Below are 12,786 nucleotides of genomic sequence, written 5' to 3' on the forward strand. Positions count from 1 at the left end.
GCCACAAGGGCCCCTCCCTCCTGCTGTGGGTAAAGCAGGAGTGAAGTGACCCTTGTCCTGCTCCTTCCCCCTAGGTCATCCTACAGTAGAGGTCCAGGTGGAGGCTAGGTTCTGTTTCCAGAATATTTGTGCCGCCTTCTGTTTTCCCATGCCCTCCCTCCTTGAAAAGCAGGCTCAGAAAGCAAGGAGAAGGTTGGGAATGGAGCAGTTTACACCTTCCCTGTCTCCTGACCACTCCCAAGGACCAAGCCTTTCCTGGTGGGGATAAAAGGGAAGCCACGCACATACCAGGTTGATTGTCACACCCCCAGTGTGAGCTCTAATGCTTGTGCTTTCCCTTTCAAAGTCTGGCCATCTGCAGTCCCTTTCCAAATACCTCCAGAAGCTTTCTGCTTTGGGAAACACTGCGAAATCCCCATCTCTGGGGAAAACATGAAATTGCAGACCCTTGTTCAAAATCCCCTCTGGTGTTCCCTACTCACTTCTCTGGTGCAGAGGTGTGGAGAGAAACTCCCTACTCACTTCTCTGGTGTGGAGAGAAACTGAAACTGCCCTGGAGCTTGGGGTTGGGAGGTGTTGGAGGAGGGCGGGAATGGGCTGCTGCAGAGGGCTAAAGGCTCCGAGACAAATGGCTAAAGAGGAAGAACTTGAAACAAGTACCCAAGGCCCTCGCTGGGAAGGGCAAAGGATGCAGACCCAGGCCCAGGACTGCGGGACTTTCCAGTCCTGTGGACTGAGCGGTAGGATCTAAGCAGAGCGTGGGGCCCCACCTGGATCTGGAGCGAGGGAGGAACAACCAATGGGCTGGGCCCGTCCCGCGGGAGCAGCCAATGAACGGTCGGGGGCGTGTCTTCCGAGGCAGTCAGAAGTGGGCACTTGGTCCCCCGCGCTGTCTGAAGGCTCCGCGATGACAGCTTTGAGTCCGGGCGCGGCCGCCGGGGCGAGCAGGTAAGGGGGTGCAACCCGCGGACCGGGCTCTGGAGCCCGAAGTCCGCCTAGAAGGAACGCTATCCGGCGGGACCCAGCGCCCGCCGCGCCTAGGAGGATTCTGCCCGTGGGGCAGGCACTTTCCACCCTGCCGGAATGCGGCTCCGCTCCAGAGCTGCGCCGCGCGGGCCCCGGCGCCTCCCGGGCTGCGAGGTGTTGCGCGGGGGCGGGATGTCAGGCTGCCGGCGCTTCCTGCTAGGGGTTCGAACATCGGGGATGATGGACGTCCGGGCGGCACCAGGGAGGTGGAGGGCACCCTCCTCGGGATACCTCCCGTGGTTCACCACCATCCTCCTCTGACGCCGTCGCTGGTCATTCATTCATTCGCTCATTCATTAATTAACTAGCCACATGGACCTTCTTTCCCAACTACCCCAACCCCAAGGGCTAGTCTTTCCCTTCTGGCCCCCGGAAGGTTCAGCCTCTCTCTTCTAACCGAGTCTGTAATTGTAGCGGCGCTCTGTTGCCTAGGAGGCAGCTTGGAGCTGTCCCAGCACGACTCGGCCGCACCCCTGCGTCGTGCCCGTCCACGTCGGGCGGGCTGGGGCCAGTCTCTCAGCCTCGAGATCTGTTCCACAGCCTCGAGATCTGTTCCACAGTCACTCCTGGAAGAAGGAAAGTTCTTGCAGCTGGTCAAGCGGTAGGGAGGCAGCGCAGGTGAGAGGTGGCGTTTCAGGTATGATCAAGAATTGTGGCCTCTGCCCCCTGATGTCTTGGGCCCCTGCGGGTAGGATTATTTGGGGAAGAAGGAGGAGTCAGTGGTTGAAGCCCTCAATTGCTGCCCTTGTCCAGGTCCCAAACCCTACAGCCAGAGCTCTGAAGGGCAGCCTAGCACCCCTGGCCATCCAGCCCTGGGGCAGATAATGTGGATGCAGTGTGACCCAGTGCCCAAGCAGGACAAGTACGTGGAGCTGGCAGAAGGCTTAAGGGCTCCCTCTGTCCTGTCCTCAGAGAAGCTGGTGAAGTCCTACACAGCTGGCATTTGCCCTTGTTGGCTTTGCTTGCCCCACCCACCCTTGCAGGAATCAGACTCCTAGGGAAAGAATGTCCTAACAATCCACGATGCCTTTGCTCCAATGTACATCTCTAGCTGGCTCTGAAGTCCAGTTCCTTTCACAGCAAAGACTTATGGGGCTTCAGGGAGAGAGGAGTAGAGGGTGTATATCTCCCATCCCCATCCTCATTCTGCAGTGAGAAGGAGGGTTTGCTCCTTCTGTAGTCTTCGGATCGCACAGACAGACACTCGGGTCTGAGGCTGTGGTTCTATAGGCCCAGTTACGGAGAAGGCGATGGCACCCCACTCCAGTACTCTTGCCTGGAAAATCCCATGGACGGAGGGGCCTGGTGGGCGGCAGCCCATGGGGTCGCTAGGAGTCGGACACGACTGAGCGACTTCACTTTCACTTTCCACTTTCATGCATTGGAGAAGGAAATGGCAACCCACTCCAGTGTTCTTGCCTGGAGAATTCCAGGGACCGGGGAGCCTGGTGGGCTGCCGTCTATAGGGTCGCACAGAGTCAGACACGACTGAAGCGACTTAGCAGCAGCAGAAGGCCCAGTTAAGCAGTGAATATCTCTGGGACAAATGGGCAGATATAGAGCACAAAGCTGACAGAAGCTGCTACTGAGCTTCCAGGAGCATTTCTGCAGGGGCCAAACCAAAGTTCTCATTCTTGACTTGCCTTTGGGAGAATTTTCTGAATAGCATAGTGGGGTCAATCTAGGTCCTATCCAGGCCTTGATGTTACTGATTGCTTTGATGTTTCTTAGCTTAGCTGGGTGCTTGGAGCTTTAGTGTAGACCAGGAGGATCTGTGTGCCAATCCATCCACCTAAGATCCCTGAGGTTGAGGTCACCAGTACTCAAGATGGGCTCTGCCAGCCAGACTTCCTGAAGTTCTTCCACATGCCTGTTTGGGTGGCCCCTCCTAGTCCTTAACCTGGTTAAGTTGCGGCTTTGGCCCTTGAATGCCACATACCATACTTATCGGACCAGCATGAAGAGCCTCTCTTGTCAGAATTTCCTATTTTGCAATGACCTGGGACAAGTCAGGTCTCCTTTCTGGGCCTGCTTTGCCATTGTAAGGTAAGGAGAATGGATTGTAGGCTCCTTAAATGGCTTTTCTGTGCAGCCATTCAGTGATTCTGCTAACTAGCCTGTTTCCCCCTTGATTTTTGAAGGTATTTTATCTCTTTACATAATTACTTCGTTGCCATGACTACCTACAGTGTTGAGACCCATGAAGCATTCCACTTTGGTATCCAGGGTCTGAGTCCAGACACCAGAAAATAATTTCCTTTTTTCTTTCCTGAGAAGTGAAAATAATTCCACCTAATTCAGCAGCCCTCTTTTAAGCAAGGGTAAGTTTGGCATGAAGTCAGCCTTGGCTGCTGTGCTGCTATTCACCTGGGCTGCAGGGCATGAGTCTGTCACCACCTGTTATCACCAGCCTTTGAAGCTTTGATTAATTCCCCAGCTGTTTACTAATGTAGGAAAGGAAGGAGGATGGGGACATCAAGGAAGGGGATGGAGCTTCCTCTGTAATCAAGAAGTACCTGGGCTTCCCTGGTGGTCCAATGGTTAAGAATTCACCTGCCAAGGCAGGCAACACAGGTTTGATCCCTAGTCCAGGAAGATTCCATATGCCATGGAGCAACTGAGCCCATGGGCCACTACTACTGAAGCCTAAATGCCCTAGAGCCCATGCTCCGCAATAGCAGAAGCCACCACAACGCGAAGCCTCTGTACCACAGCTGGAGAGTAGTCCCTGCTCACCACAACTAGAGAAAGTCTGCACACAGCAATGAAGACCTGGCTCAGCCAAAAACAAGAAATAAACTAATTTAAAAAGAAAATTAAAAAAAAAAAAGTACCTGCTTCTCCACGGAGTCCCTGGTGGCCAAAGCACATATAGAAGGTGCTATTCCCAAGAAAATAAGCCACTACAGGGTAGGCTGGTGCCTCCCTTCTCCCCACCACAACCACACATTTTCATTAGTTTACAAATGCTTGGTCAGAATTTAGGACTGGGGTATTGAATAATCTATGGAGGTTGAGTTAGTCTCTAAGTCTTTGTCCTAAATTAGTGTTTCCCTCAAGGGATGTTTAAAATCTACTGGGAAAGCACATTGTTAATTTTTATTTTGTTTATTTATTTTTAAATATTGATTTATTTATCTGGCTGTGTCGGGTCTTAGTTGTGGCATGCAGGATCTTTGGATGTGGCATGCGAACTCTGGGTGATGGCGTGTGGGATCTAGTTCCCTGACCAGGAATCCTGGGCCACCTGCATTGGAAGTGTGGAGTCTTAGCTACTGGACTGCCAGGGACGTCCCCCGATATATTTTAGTATGCACACTGTTCTAGATACATGTAATTTTTTTCAATGTTATATAATGCTATCCTTTGTGTTAAACTTATTTTTAATGTTTTAATAGTGAAATATTTTAATCATTACATAGCCTTTTATTGTATGAATAAACCATACTTTGTGTTCTATTTTTTTCCTTTTTTAACTACACTTCAGTGAATATTTGTATACATTTAAATTTGTGTCCAATTATTTCCTGAGAGTAAATTGTTTGAAGTGGAATTTATGGGTCTGTCGGGTATCTACATGTAAATGTATGTATCTATTCACATACTGCTCTCCTACACAGGAGTGTGAGACTGTCCATTCACCAAAATGTTGATCAACCATAGATGTTATTACACTTTTAAGCCTTTGAAATTTAATAAGTAAAAAAAATATCACTTCTACTTTTTTATTTTTAAATATCTTTATTATTTTTGTTGATTTTAAAGACATTACACCCCTGTTATAGTAATTTCAGGCAAAACAGAAACTATTGAGAGTGAATTCTTCCCTGAGATATCATCACTGTTGTTTGATACAGAATTTTTTTTATTGTTTCTTTTGTTTGTTTGTTTTACTTTTTTATACAGAATTTTTAATTTTATAAATGAGTTATATTTTTTTAACTTTTTACATTTTATGTTGGATTAAAAATGTTGATTAAAAATGTTGTGATAGTTTTCAGGAGAGCAGCAAAGGGACTCAGCCATACATATACATGTATTCATTCTCCCCCAAACTCCCCTCCCATCCAGGCTGCCATAACATTGAGCAGAGTTCCCTATGCTATACAGTAGGTCCTTGTTGGTTATTCATTTTAAGTGTCTTTACAAATGCTATTTATTCATTTATGGCTGCTCTAGGTCTTCATTGCTGCTCCCAGGCTTTCTCTAGGTGCAGCGAGCGGGAGCCACTCTTCATTGCGGTGTGCGGGCTTCTCACTGTGGTGGTTTTTCTTGGCCTCTAGGGCTACAGCATGTGGGTTCAGTAGTTGTAGCTCGTGGGCTCCAGAGCGCAGGCTTAGTAGTTGTGGTACATGAGCTTAATTGCCCTGTGACACATGGAATCTTTCTGGACCGGGGATTGAACTCATGTGCCCTGCACTGGCAGGCAGATTCTTTACCACTGGACCACCAGGGAAGTCCTGGTTATCCGTCTTAAATATAGCAGTGTGTACCTGTTAATCCCAAACTCCCTAACTTTCCTTTCCCCCTGTTCCTCCCCTCTGGCAACCATAAATTCATTCTCTAAGTCTGTGAGTCTGTTCTGTAAATAAGTTCATCTATATCATTTCTTATTAGATTCTGCATATAAGGGATGCCATATGATATTTCTCCTTCTCTGTCTGACTTACTTCACTGAATATGACTATCTCTAGGTCCATCCATGTTGCTACAAATGGCATTATTTAATTCTTTTTAATGACTAAGTAATATTCCCTTGCATATATGAACACATCTTCTTTATCCATTCCTCTGGCAGTGGAAATTTAGGTTTCTTCCATGTCTTTGGCTATTGTAAACAGTGCTGCAATGAACACTGGGGTGCGTACATCCTTTCAGATGACATTTTTCTCCAGATATAGGCCCAGGAGTGGGATTGCAGGGTAGCTATATTTTTAGTTTTTTAAGGAACCTCCATACAGTTCGCCATAGTCACTGTACCAATTTACATTTCCTTCAACAGTGTAGAAGAGTTCCCTTCTTTCCACATAAATGGGGTATATCTGGGTTACTAACTTAATATACTTTTTGCTAAACAACACATTTTTTACTTTTTTTCCATATTAGCAATGCAGCTAGCTATACTCTATTCTTTTAGTCAATTGCATAGGAATCGATTATATTGGTAAAATACTATTTTGGTATTTCTATGTTTTTCCTCATAATTATTTAATTTCCTCTTAATTTATAGGAATATAAATTTTTGCCTACTTATCCACTTATTTCCTTATAACAAGTTGCATGGAATGGAGTTTTAGGGTCAAAGGATTTACATTTCTTTTTTTTTTTTTTGGATTTACATTTCTTAAAGCATCTGATATATGTCCGAAAGGTTAACTTAGTTTTAAGTCTCATGGAAAATAAGAATGCTTATTTTTCCACATATATCCTTGGAAATATTGAGCACTCTGATTTTTTTTTTTAATGTTTATCAGTAAAGTAGGTAAGAGAGAGCTCTCTTCTTTTGTGACTTGCCCATTCATATTCTTTGCGCACTTTTCTATTAGATTGTCTGCCTTTTTCTTACTGACGTAGATGAGTTATCATTTAAAAATGCCAGTCCTTTTTCGGAGAAGGCAATGGCACCCCACTCCAGTACTCTTGCCTGGAAAATCCCATGGACGGAGGAGCCTGGTGGGCTGTAGTCCATGGGGTCGCTAAGAGTCAGACACGACTGAGCGACTTCACTTTCACTTTTCACTTTCATGCACTGGAGAAGAAAACGGCAACCCACTCCAGTGTTCTTGCCTGGAGAATCCCAGGGACGGGGGAGCCAGGGGGCTGCCGTCTATGGGGTCGCACAGAGTCGGACACGACTGAAGCGACTTAGCAGCAGTAGCAGCAGTCCTTTTTCAGTTTAATTTTTTAATGTTGTTTCAGTCAGTTCAGTTCAGTCACTCAGTCGTGTCTGACTCTTTGCATTTGTTTACTTCACCTTTAAAATTTTTATTTATTCGTTGTGGATGCACTGCGCAGTAGGTGGGATCTTAGTTCCCCGACCAGAGATGGAACCTGTGTCCCCGGCAGTGGAAGAGCAAAGTCTTAACTACTCACCACCAGGGAAGTCCTTTGTCAGTTTAAATTTTTAATGTATAGAGGTTTTTAATTTTTATGCAATTAAGTATTTTCTTTTATGTGTTCTGGGTTTTATATCTTGCTTAGGAAGATGTTTCCTTATATAGTAATATTCTATTCTATTTTATTGACTTAGAAAATATTTGGACGTTTAATCTACCTGGAATTTATTTAGTGTGTTTTTATGAATGGTATGAGGTACCCAGTTGTTCCAATATCATTTTTTGGACAATCTCTTTTTCCCTTACTTATTTGAAACAGTTTCTTTTTAAAAAAGATTTTACTTTTGATGTGGGCCATTTTAAAGTCTTTATTGAATTTGTTACAATATTGCTTCTGTTTTGTGTTTTGGTTTTTGGCCCTGAGGCATATGAGATCCTAGCTCTCCCATCAGGGATGAACCCACACCCTCTGCACTGGAAGGCAAAGTCTCAAGCACTGGACAGCCAGGGAAGTCCTGTGATTCTTTCTTATATACTAAATTCTCAGATACCCATAGATCATGTTCTGGCCTCCCTCTTACAGTCTATTGATCTATTAATTTTTCCTAAACTAGTAAATATTTTAATTGTTCCAGCTTTGTAGTTTGTTCTGACATCTGGTAGGGCAAAACCCTTGCATGACAGTTGGGATAAATTCGCTTCTTTAAAACTTTCAATCTTCCCACTCAGGAACAGTTTATCTTTCCACTTATTCAAGTCTTCTTCCATGTTATTTTTTAAATGCCTGTGGTTTTCTTCTAGATTTTTCTACATTTTAAAAGTTTATTCTTGGGTAACATACATGTTGTTGCCACATGAATAGAATCATTTCCCCAAATATATTTTATAACTGTTTATTGCATGAGAAACTATTGATTTTTTATGTTGATCTTGTAACCACTAGAATAACAATTAAGTCTGTGAGAGTGTTTTATTATGTGTCTATCTTCATCACAGCTCTGGCTGGCCCAGTGTCCAAATATAAGAATATCTGGGCCACTTTCTTATGATTTTTCCAGTTGAATATATATTCTCTAGGTAGTTCATGTTACCATCTTTCAAAGAATAATCATCTCTTTTTAATATATGAACCTTTTGTTTCTTTTTCATGCCTTTGTGCAATGACTAGAGCTTCCAGAACAATGCTGAATAACAGTGGCGGGAGCAAGCCTTCTTAGGGGTTTTCCACTAGCTGAACAATCTGGGGCTCTCCCGGGAAGAGAAGGTCCCAGGATCCAGTAAGCTCTTTCAGTTCAGTTCAGTGAGTTCAGTCGCTCAGTCGTGTCTGACTCTTTGCAACCCCATGAATTGCAGCACACCAGGCCTTCCTGTCCATCACCAACTCCCGGAGTTCACTCAGACTCACGTCCATCGAGTCAGTGATGCCATCCAGCCATCTCATCCTCCGTCGTCCACTTCTCCTCCTGCCCCCAATCCCTCCCAGCATCAGAGTCTTTTCCAATGAGTCAGCTCTTCGCATGAGGTGGCCAAAGTACTGGAGTTTCAGCTTTAGCGTCATTCCTTCCAAAGAAATCCCAGGGCTGATCTCCTTCAGAATGGACTGGTTGGATCTCCTTGCAGTCCAAGGGACTCTCAAGAGTCTTCTCCAAGACCACAGTTCAAAAGCATCAATTCTTTGGCGCTCAGCCTTCTTCACAGTCCAACTCTCACATCCATACATGACCACAGGAAAAACCATAGCCTTGACTAGACGGACCTTTGTTGACAAAGTAATGTCTCTGCTTTTGAATATGCTATCTAGGTTGGTCATAACTTTCCTTTATATATATATATAACTTTCCTTTAAGAGTAGGTTATCGCCCAGGAATCGGAACCCTTACACAAGCACGGGTACGGCTTGGGGAGCCTAGTTAGCAGAAGCCTGGGCGGGGCAAGGAGTTGGATCTTGCCTGGGACACTCCAAATCCGGACCAACTACCGGGTTTGGGTGCTGGACGGGGCGCGGGCTCCGTTTCCAGGGTGCAGGAGGTGCTCTACTCCAACAGCCTCTGGTCTACGCAGGCTTTTGCTCTTCCGCCTAGGGACCCACCGGCAGCATCAAGGGGTGCGCAGGGCAGGCAGGGCGGGCTCTCTGGCACGGAGCCCTGCGTTGCTGGAATTCTGGGTGTGGCTGCGCTCTTGGCGCCGGGTGCCTGCGGGCTCTTCAGCCCTTCCCAGGGCAGACGCAGAAAATGGACTTGTGGTTCGCGGGCTGCGGCAGAGACACGCCAGGGGCAGAGGAGCGTCAGGTGAGGGTGGCTGGGGAAGGCTGGACCAGGTAGGGAGGATTCGGGCAACGGCAGCGTCCGCTTCCTCCACCCCAGCTCAGTCGGGTGAGAGAGGTACAGTCCCTTCTCCTTCCCATCCCCCAGAATCTCTGTGGCCTTTCGCAGGATCCGAGGTCGGTGTGGCGCTGAGCTGGCCGGTGACCTAGGCTTCCGGCTGTGTTCGGCAGCATCCTCACTTGTGTTCAGAGGCCTGTGCTCACTGTCAGTCCCTGGGATGCAGTCACCAGCGTGGGAGGGAGCAGGGAGGAGCAGAGCTTCAGCTGTGGATTCAGACTCGCCACTGCCGCATGGATCCTCTCCTGGTTGTGGACTGCCTTTCAGCCTTCCTGCAGTTTGGCCTCCCAGCAAACTTCCTGCTTTCCCATTCCTCCTTTTTGAAGCACTCCTTTGGCTTCCACGACAACCTATGCACCTGGTTTTCTTTCTGCCTCTTGGGCCACCTTCTCTTGTCTCCTTGGGGCATTCCTCTTCCTCCTCCACACAGACTTTTTCTTTTAAAAAAGACTTAGTTTTATTTATTTGGCTGTGCTAGGTCTTGGTTGCCACGCTTGGGATCTTGATATTCATTCAACATGCGGGATGTTTAGCTGCAGCTTGGGAACTCTGAGTAGTGGCACGTGGGATAGAGTTCCCCATCCAGGGATGAAACCTAGGTCCCGTGCCCTGGGAATGTGCAGTCAGCCACTGGACCACCAGGGAAACCCCTTCCAACCCAGTCTTTAAGTGTTGTAGTTCTTGAGGTCCCCTGCTCTCCTCTCCAACCCCCATCCTTCTCATGGAGAAATAACTCACACACCATAAAATTCATCCTTTCAAAATGTGCCATTCAGTGACTTTCACTGTATCCACAGAGCTGTGTAACCATGATCACTGTCTAATTCCAGAACAGTTTAATCATCCCCCCGAATAAGCCCTGTGTGCCTTAGTCACTTCCATTTCCCCTTCCCTCCAACCCCTGGCAACTACTGATCTACTTTCTGTCTCTGTGGATCTGCCACTTCTGGACATTCCCTGTACATAGAGTCATACAATATGTGGTCTTTTGCAACTGGCCTTTCACTTAGCATAAAGTTTTAAGGTCCATCATGTTGCAATATATATCAGTACTTCATTCCTTTGTATGACTGAATTATGTTCCACTGTATGGATATACCACATTTTGCTTATCTATTCATTAGCTGGGTGTTTGGGTTTCCATTTTTGGCTATAATAGTAATGGTAATGGTAATAGTAATAATAATAGTAATGGTAATAATTATCATAATGCTATGAGCATTCCTTTTTTGAAAACTTTAAAATTGTAGTACAGTTGATTTGTGATGTTAATTTCTGCTGTACAGCAAAGTGATTCAGTTATATACATATATACATTCTTTTAATACTCTTTTCCATTATGGCTTAGTATAGGATATTGAATATAGTTCCCTGTGTTATACAGTAGGACTTTTTTGTTTATTTATCCTATATATAAGAGCTTGCATCTGCTAATCCCAAACTCCCAGTCCATCCCTCTCCCACCTGCCTTCCTTCTTAGCGATCACAGTTCTGTTTTTTTCTGTGAGTCTGTTTTGTAGATAAGTTCATTTGTGTCTTACTTGAGATTCCACATATAAATGATATCATATGGTATTTGTCTTTCTGTTCTGACTACTTCCTTTAGTGTGATAGTCTCTAGGTCCATCCATGTTGTTGCAAATGGCATTCTTTCATTCTTTTTATGGCTGAGTAGTATTCCATCGGAGAAGGCAATGGCACCCCACTCCAGTACTCTTACCTGGAAAATCCCATGGATGGAGGAGCCTGGTGGGATGCAATCCATGGCTCGCTACGTGTCGGACACGACTGAACAACTTCACTTTCACTTTTCACTTTCATGCATTGGAGAAGGAAATGGCAACCCACTCCAGTGTTCTTGCCTGGAGAATCCCAGGGACGGTGGAGCCTATTGGGCTGCCATCTATGGGGTCGCACAGAGGCGGACACGACTGAAGCGACTTAGCAGCAGCAGTAGCAGCAGTATTCCATTGTGTATATACCACATCTTCTTCATTCATGCACCTGTTGATGGGCATTTAGGTTGTTTTCATGCTGTGGCTATTACAAATAGCAGCCAAGTGCTGCTATGAACATAGGCTTGCATGCGTCTTTTGAATTGTAGTTTTGTCTGGATATATGCCCAGGAGGGGATTGCTGGATTATATGGGAATTCTGTTTTTAGTTTTGAGGAATCTCTGTACTGTTTTCCATAGTGGCTGCACCAAATTACATTCCTTCCAACAGAGTAGGAAGGTTTCCTTTGCTATGAGCATTCTTGTACAAGATTTTGCATGCATATATATTTTCAGTTTTGGGGGGTATGTACCTAGAAGTAGAATTGCTGGGTCGTATAGTAAATGTTTAACAATTTGAAGAATCACCAAACTGTTTTCCAAAGCAGTTGCACCATTTTACAATCCAAGAAGCAATGTATGAGGGTTCCAATTTCTCCTCCTCATCACCAACACCTGATATAAATCACAGCCTCTTGGGGATGTAAAGTGGTATCTCATTGTGGTTTTGATTTGTATTTCCTTGATGACTAATGATGTTGAGTATCTTTTTGTGTACTTATTGGTCATTTGATATCTTCTTTGGAAAAGTGTTTATGTAAACATTTGCCCATTTTTAGTTGGATTATTTGTCTTTTTATTGTTCAGTTTTAAGCATTCTTTTTAAAAATTTTAATTGTTGGATTAAAAAACACATAACATAAAATTTACCATCTTAACCATTTCTAAGTTCATTTGTACAGTTCAATAGTGTTAAATATACATATTCATATTGTTGTACAACCTGTTTCCAGAACTTTTTCACCTTGCAAAACTGAAACTCTACATCCATTAAATAACTCTCCACCCACCCCCACCCCCACCCCCAGCCTCTGGCAACCACCACTCTGCTGTTTTTATGAATCTGACTACTCTAGATCCTTCATATAAGTGGAGTCATAAAGCATTTGTATTTTTGTAATTGGCTCTTTTTCACTTAGTATAATACCTACAAGTTTGTAAGAGCTTTTAAATATATTCTAGATACTAGTCCCTCATCAGATCTCTGATTTACAACTATTTTCTCTCATTCTGTTAGTCACCTTTTCACTTTTTCAATGATATCATTAGCAGTACAAAAGTTTCTAATTTTGATGTAGTTCAATGTATCTATTCTGCTGTTTCTTGTGTTTGGGTGTCACATCTTAAGAGATTGAGAGTCAGGAGCAAAGAGAACATCTGTGTTCTCACTTGTCTCCAGCTCTTTGTGAAGTTATGGATGGTTACCTGCTGTCCATGGTTTTCCAGGTGAGAATACTGGAGTGGGTTGCCATTTCCTACTCCAGGGGA

General features: G+C 45.1%; 1 protein-coding gene across 7 annotated transcripts in view; it reads left to right on the top strand.

Annotated features, from left to right (window-relative positions):
* Positions 1-380: 380 nt before the first annotated feature.
* Positions 381-12,786, top strand: part of GRAMD2A (GRAM domain containing 2A) — a 38,104-nt gene continuing 25,698 nt past the window's right edge. For 2 of the 7 annotated variants that reach the window (XM_086322703.1, XM_086322704.1), the window contains exons 1-2: positions 785-948; positions 1,567-1,644. In XM_086322703.1, coding sequence (XP_086178829.1) covers positions 800-948; positions 1,567-1,644 — 227 coding nt within the window. In that variant the 5' untranslated portion in view covers positions 785-799. Of the gene's footprint in view, positions 949-1,565; positions 1,664-3,167; positions 3,348-12,786 lie in introns of those variants that run through there. The other 5 variants (XR_015135295.1, XM_086322707.1, XM_086322705.1 and 2 more) reach the window with 5 other exon arrangements.

The sequence above is a fragment of the Bos grunniens genome, chromosome 10 (genome assembly GCF_055505025.1).
Source record: "Bos grunniens cultivar Pamir isolate PY7600 chromosome 10, Bosgru_T2T1.0, whole genome shotgun sequence".
Classification (NCBI taxonomy): Eukaryota; Metazoa; Chordata; class Mammalia; order Artiodactyla; family Bovidae; genus Bos; species Bos grunniens.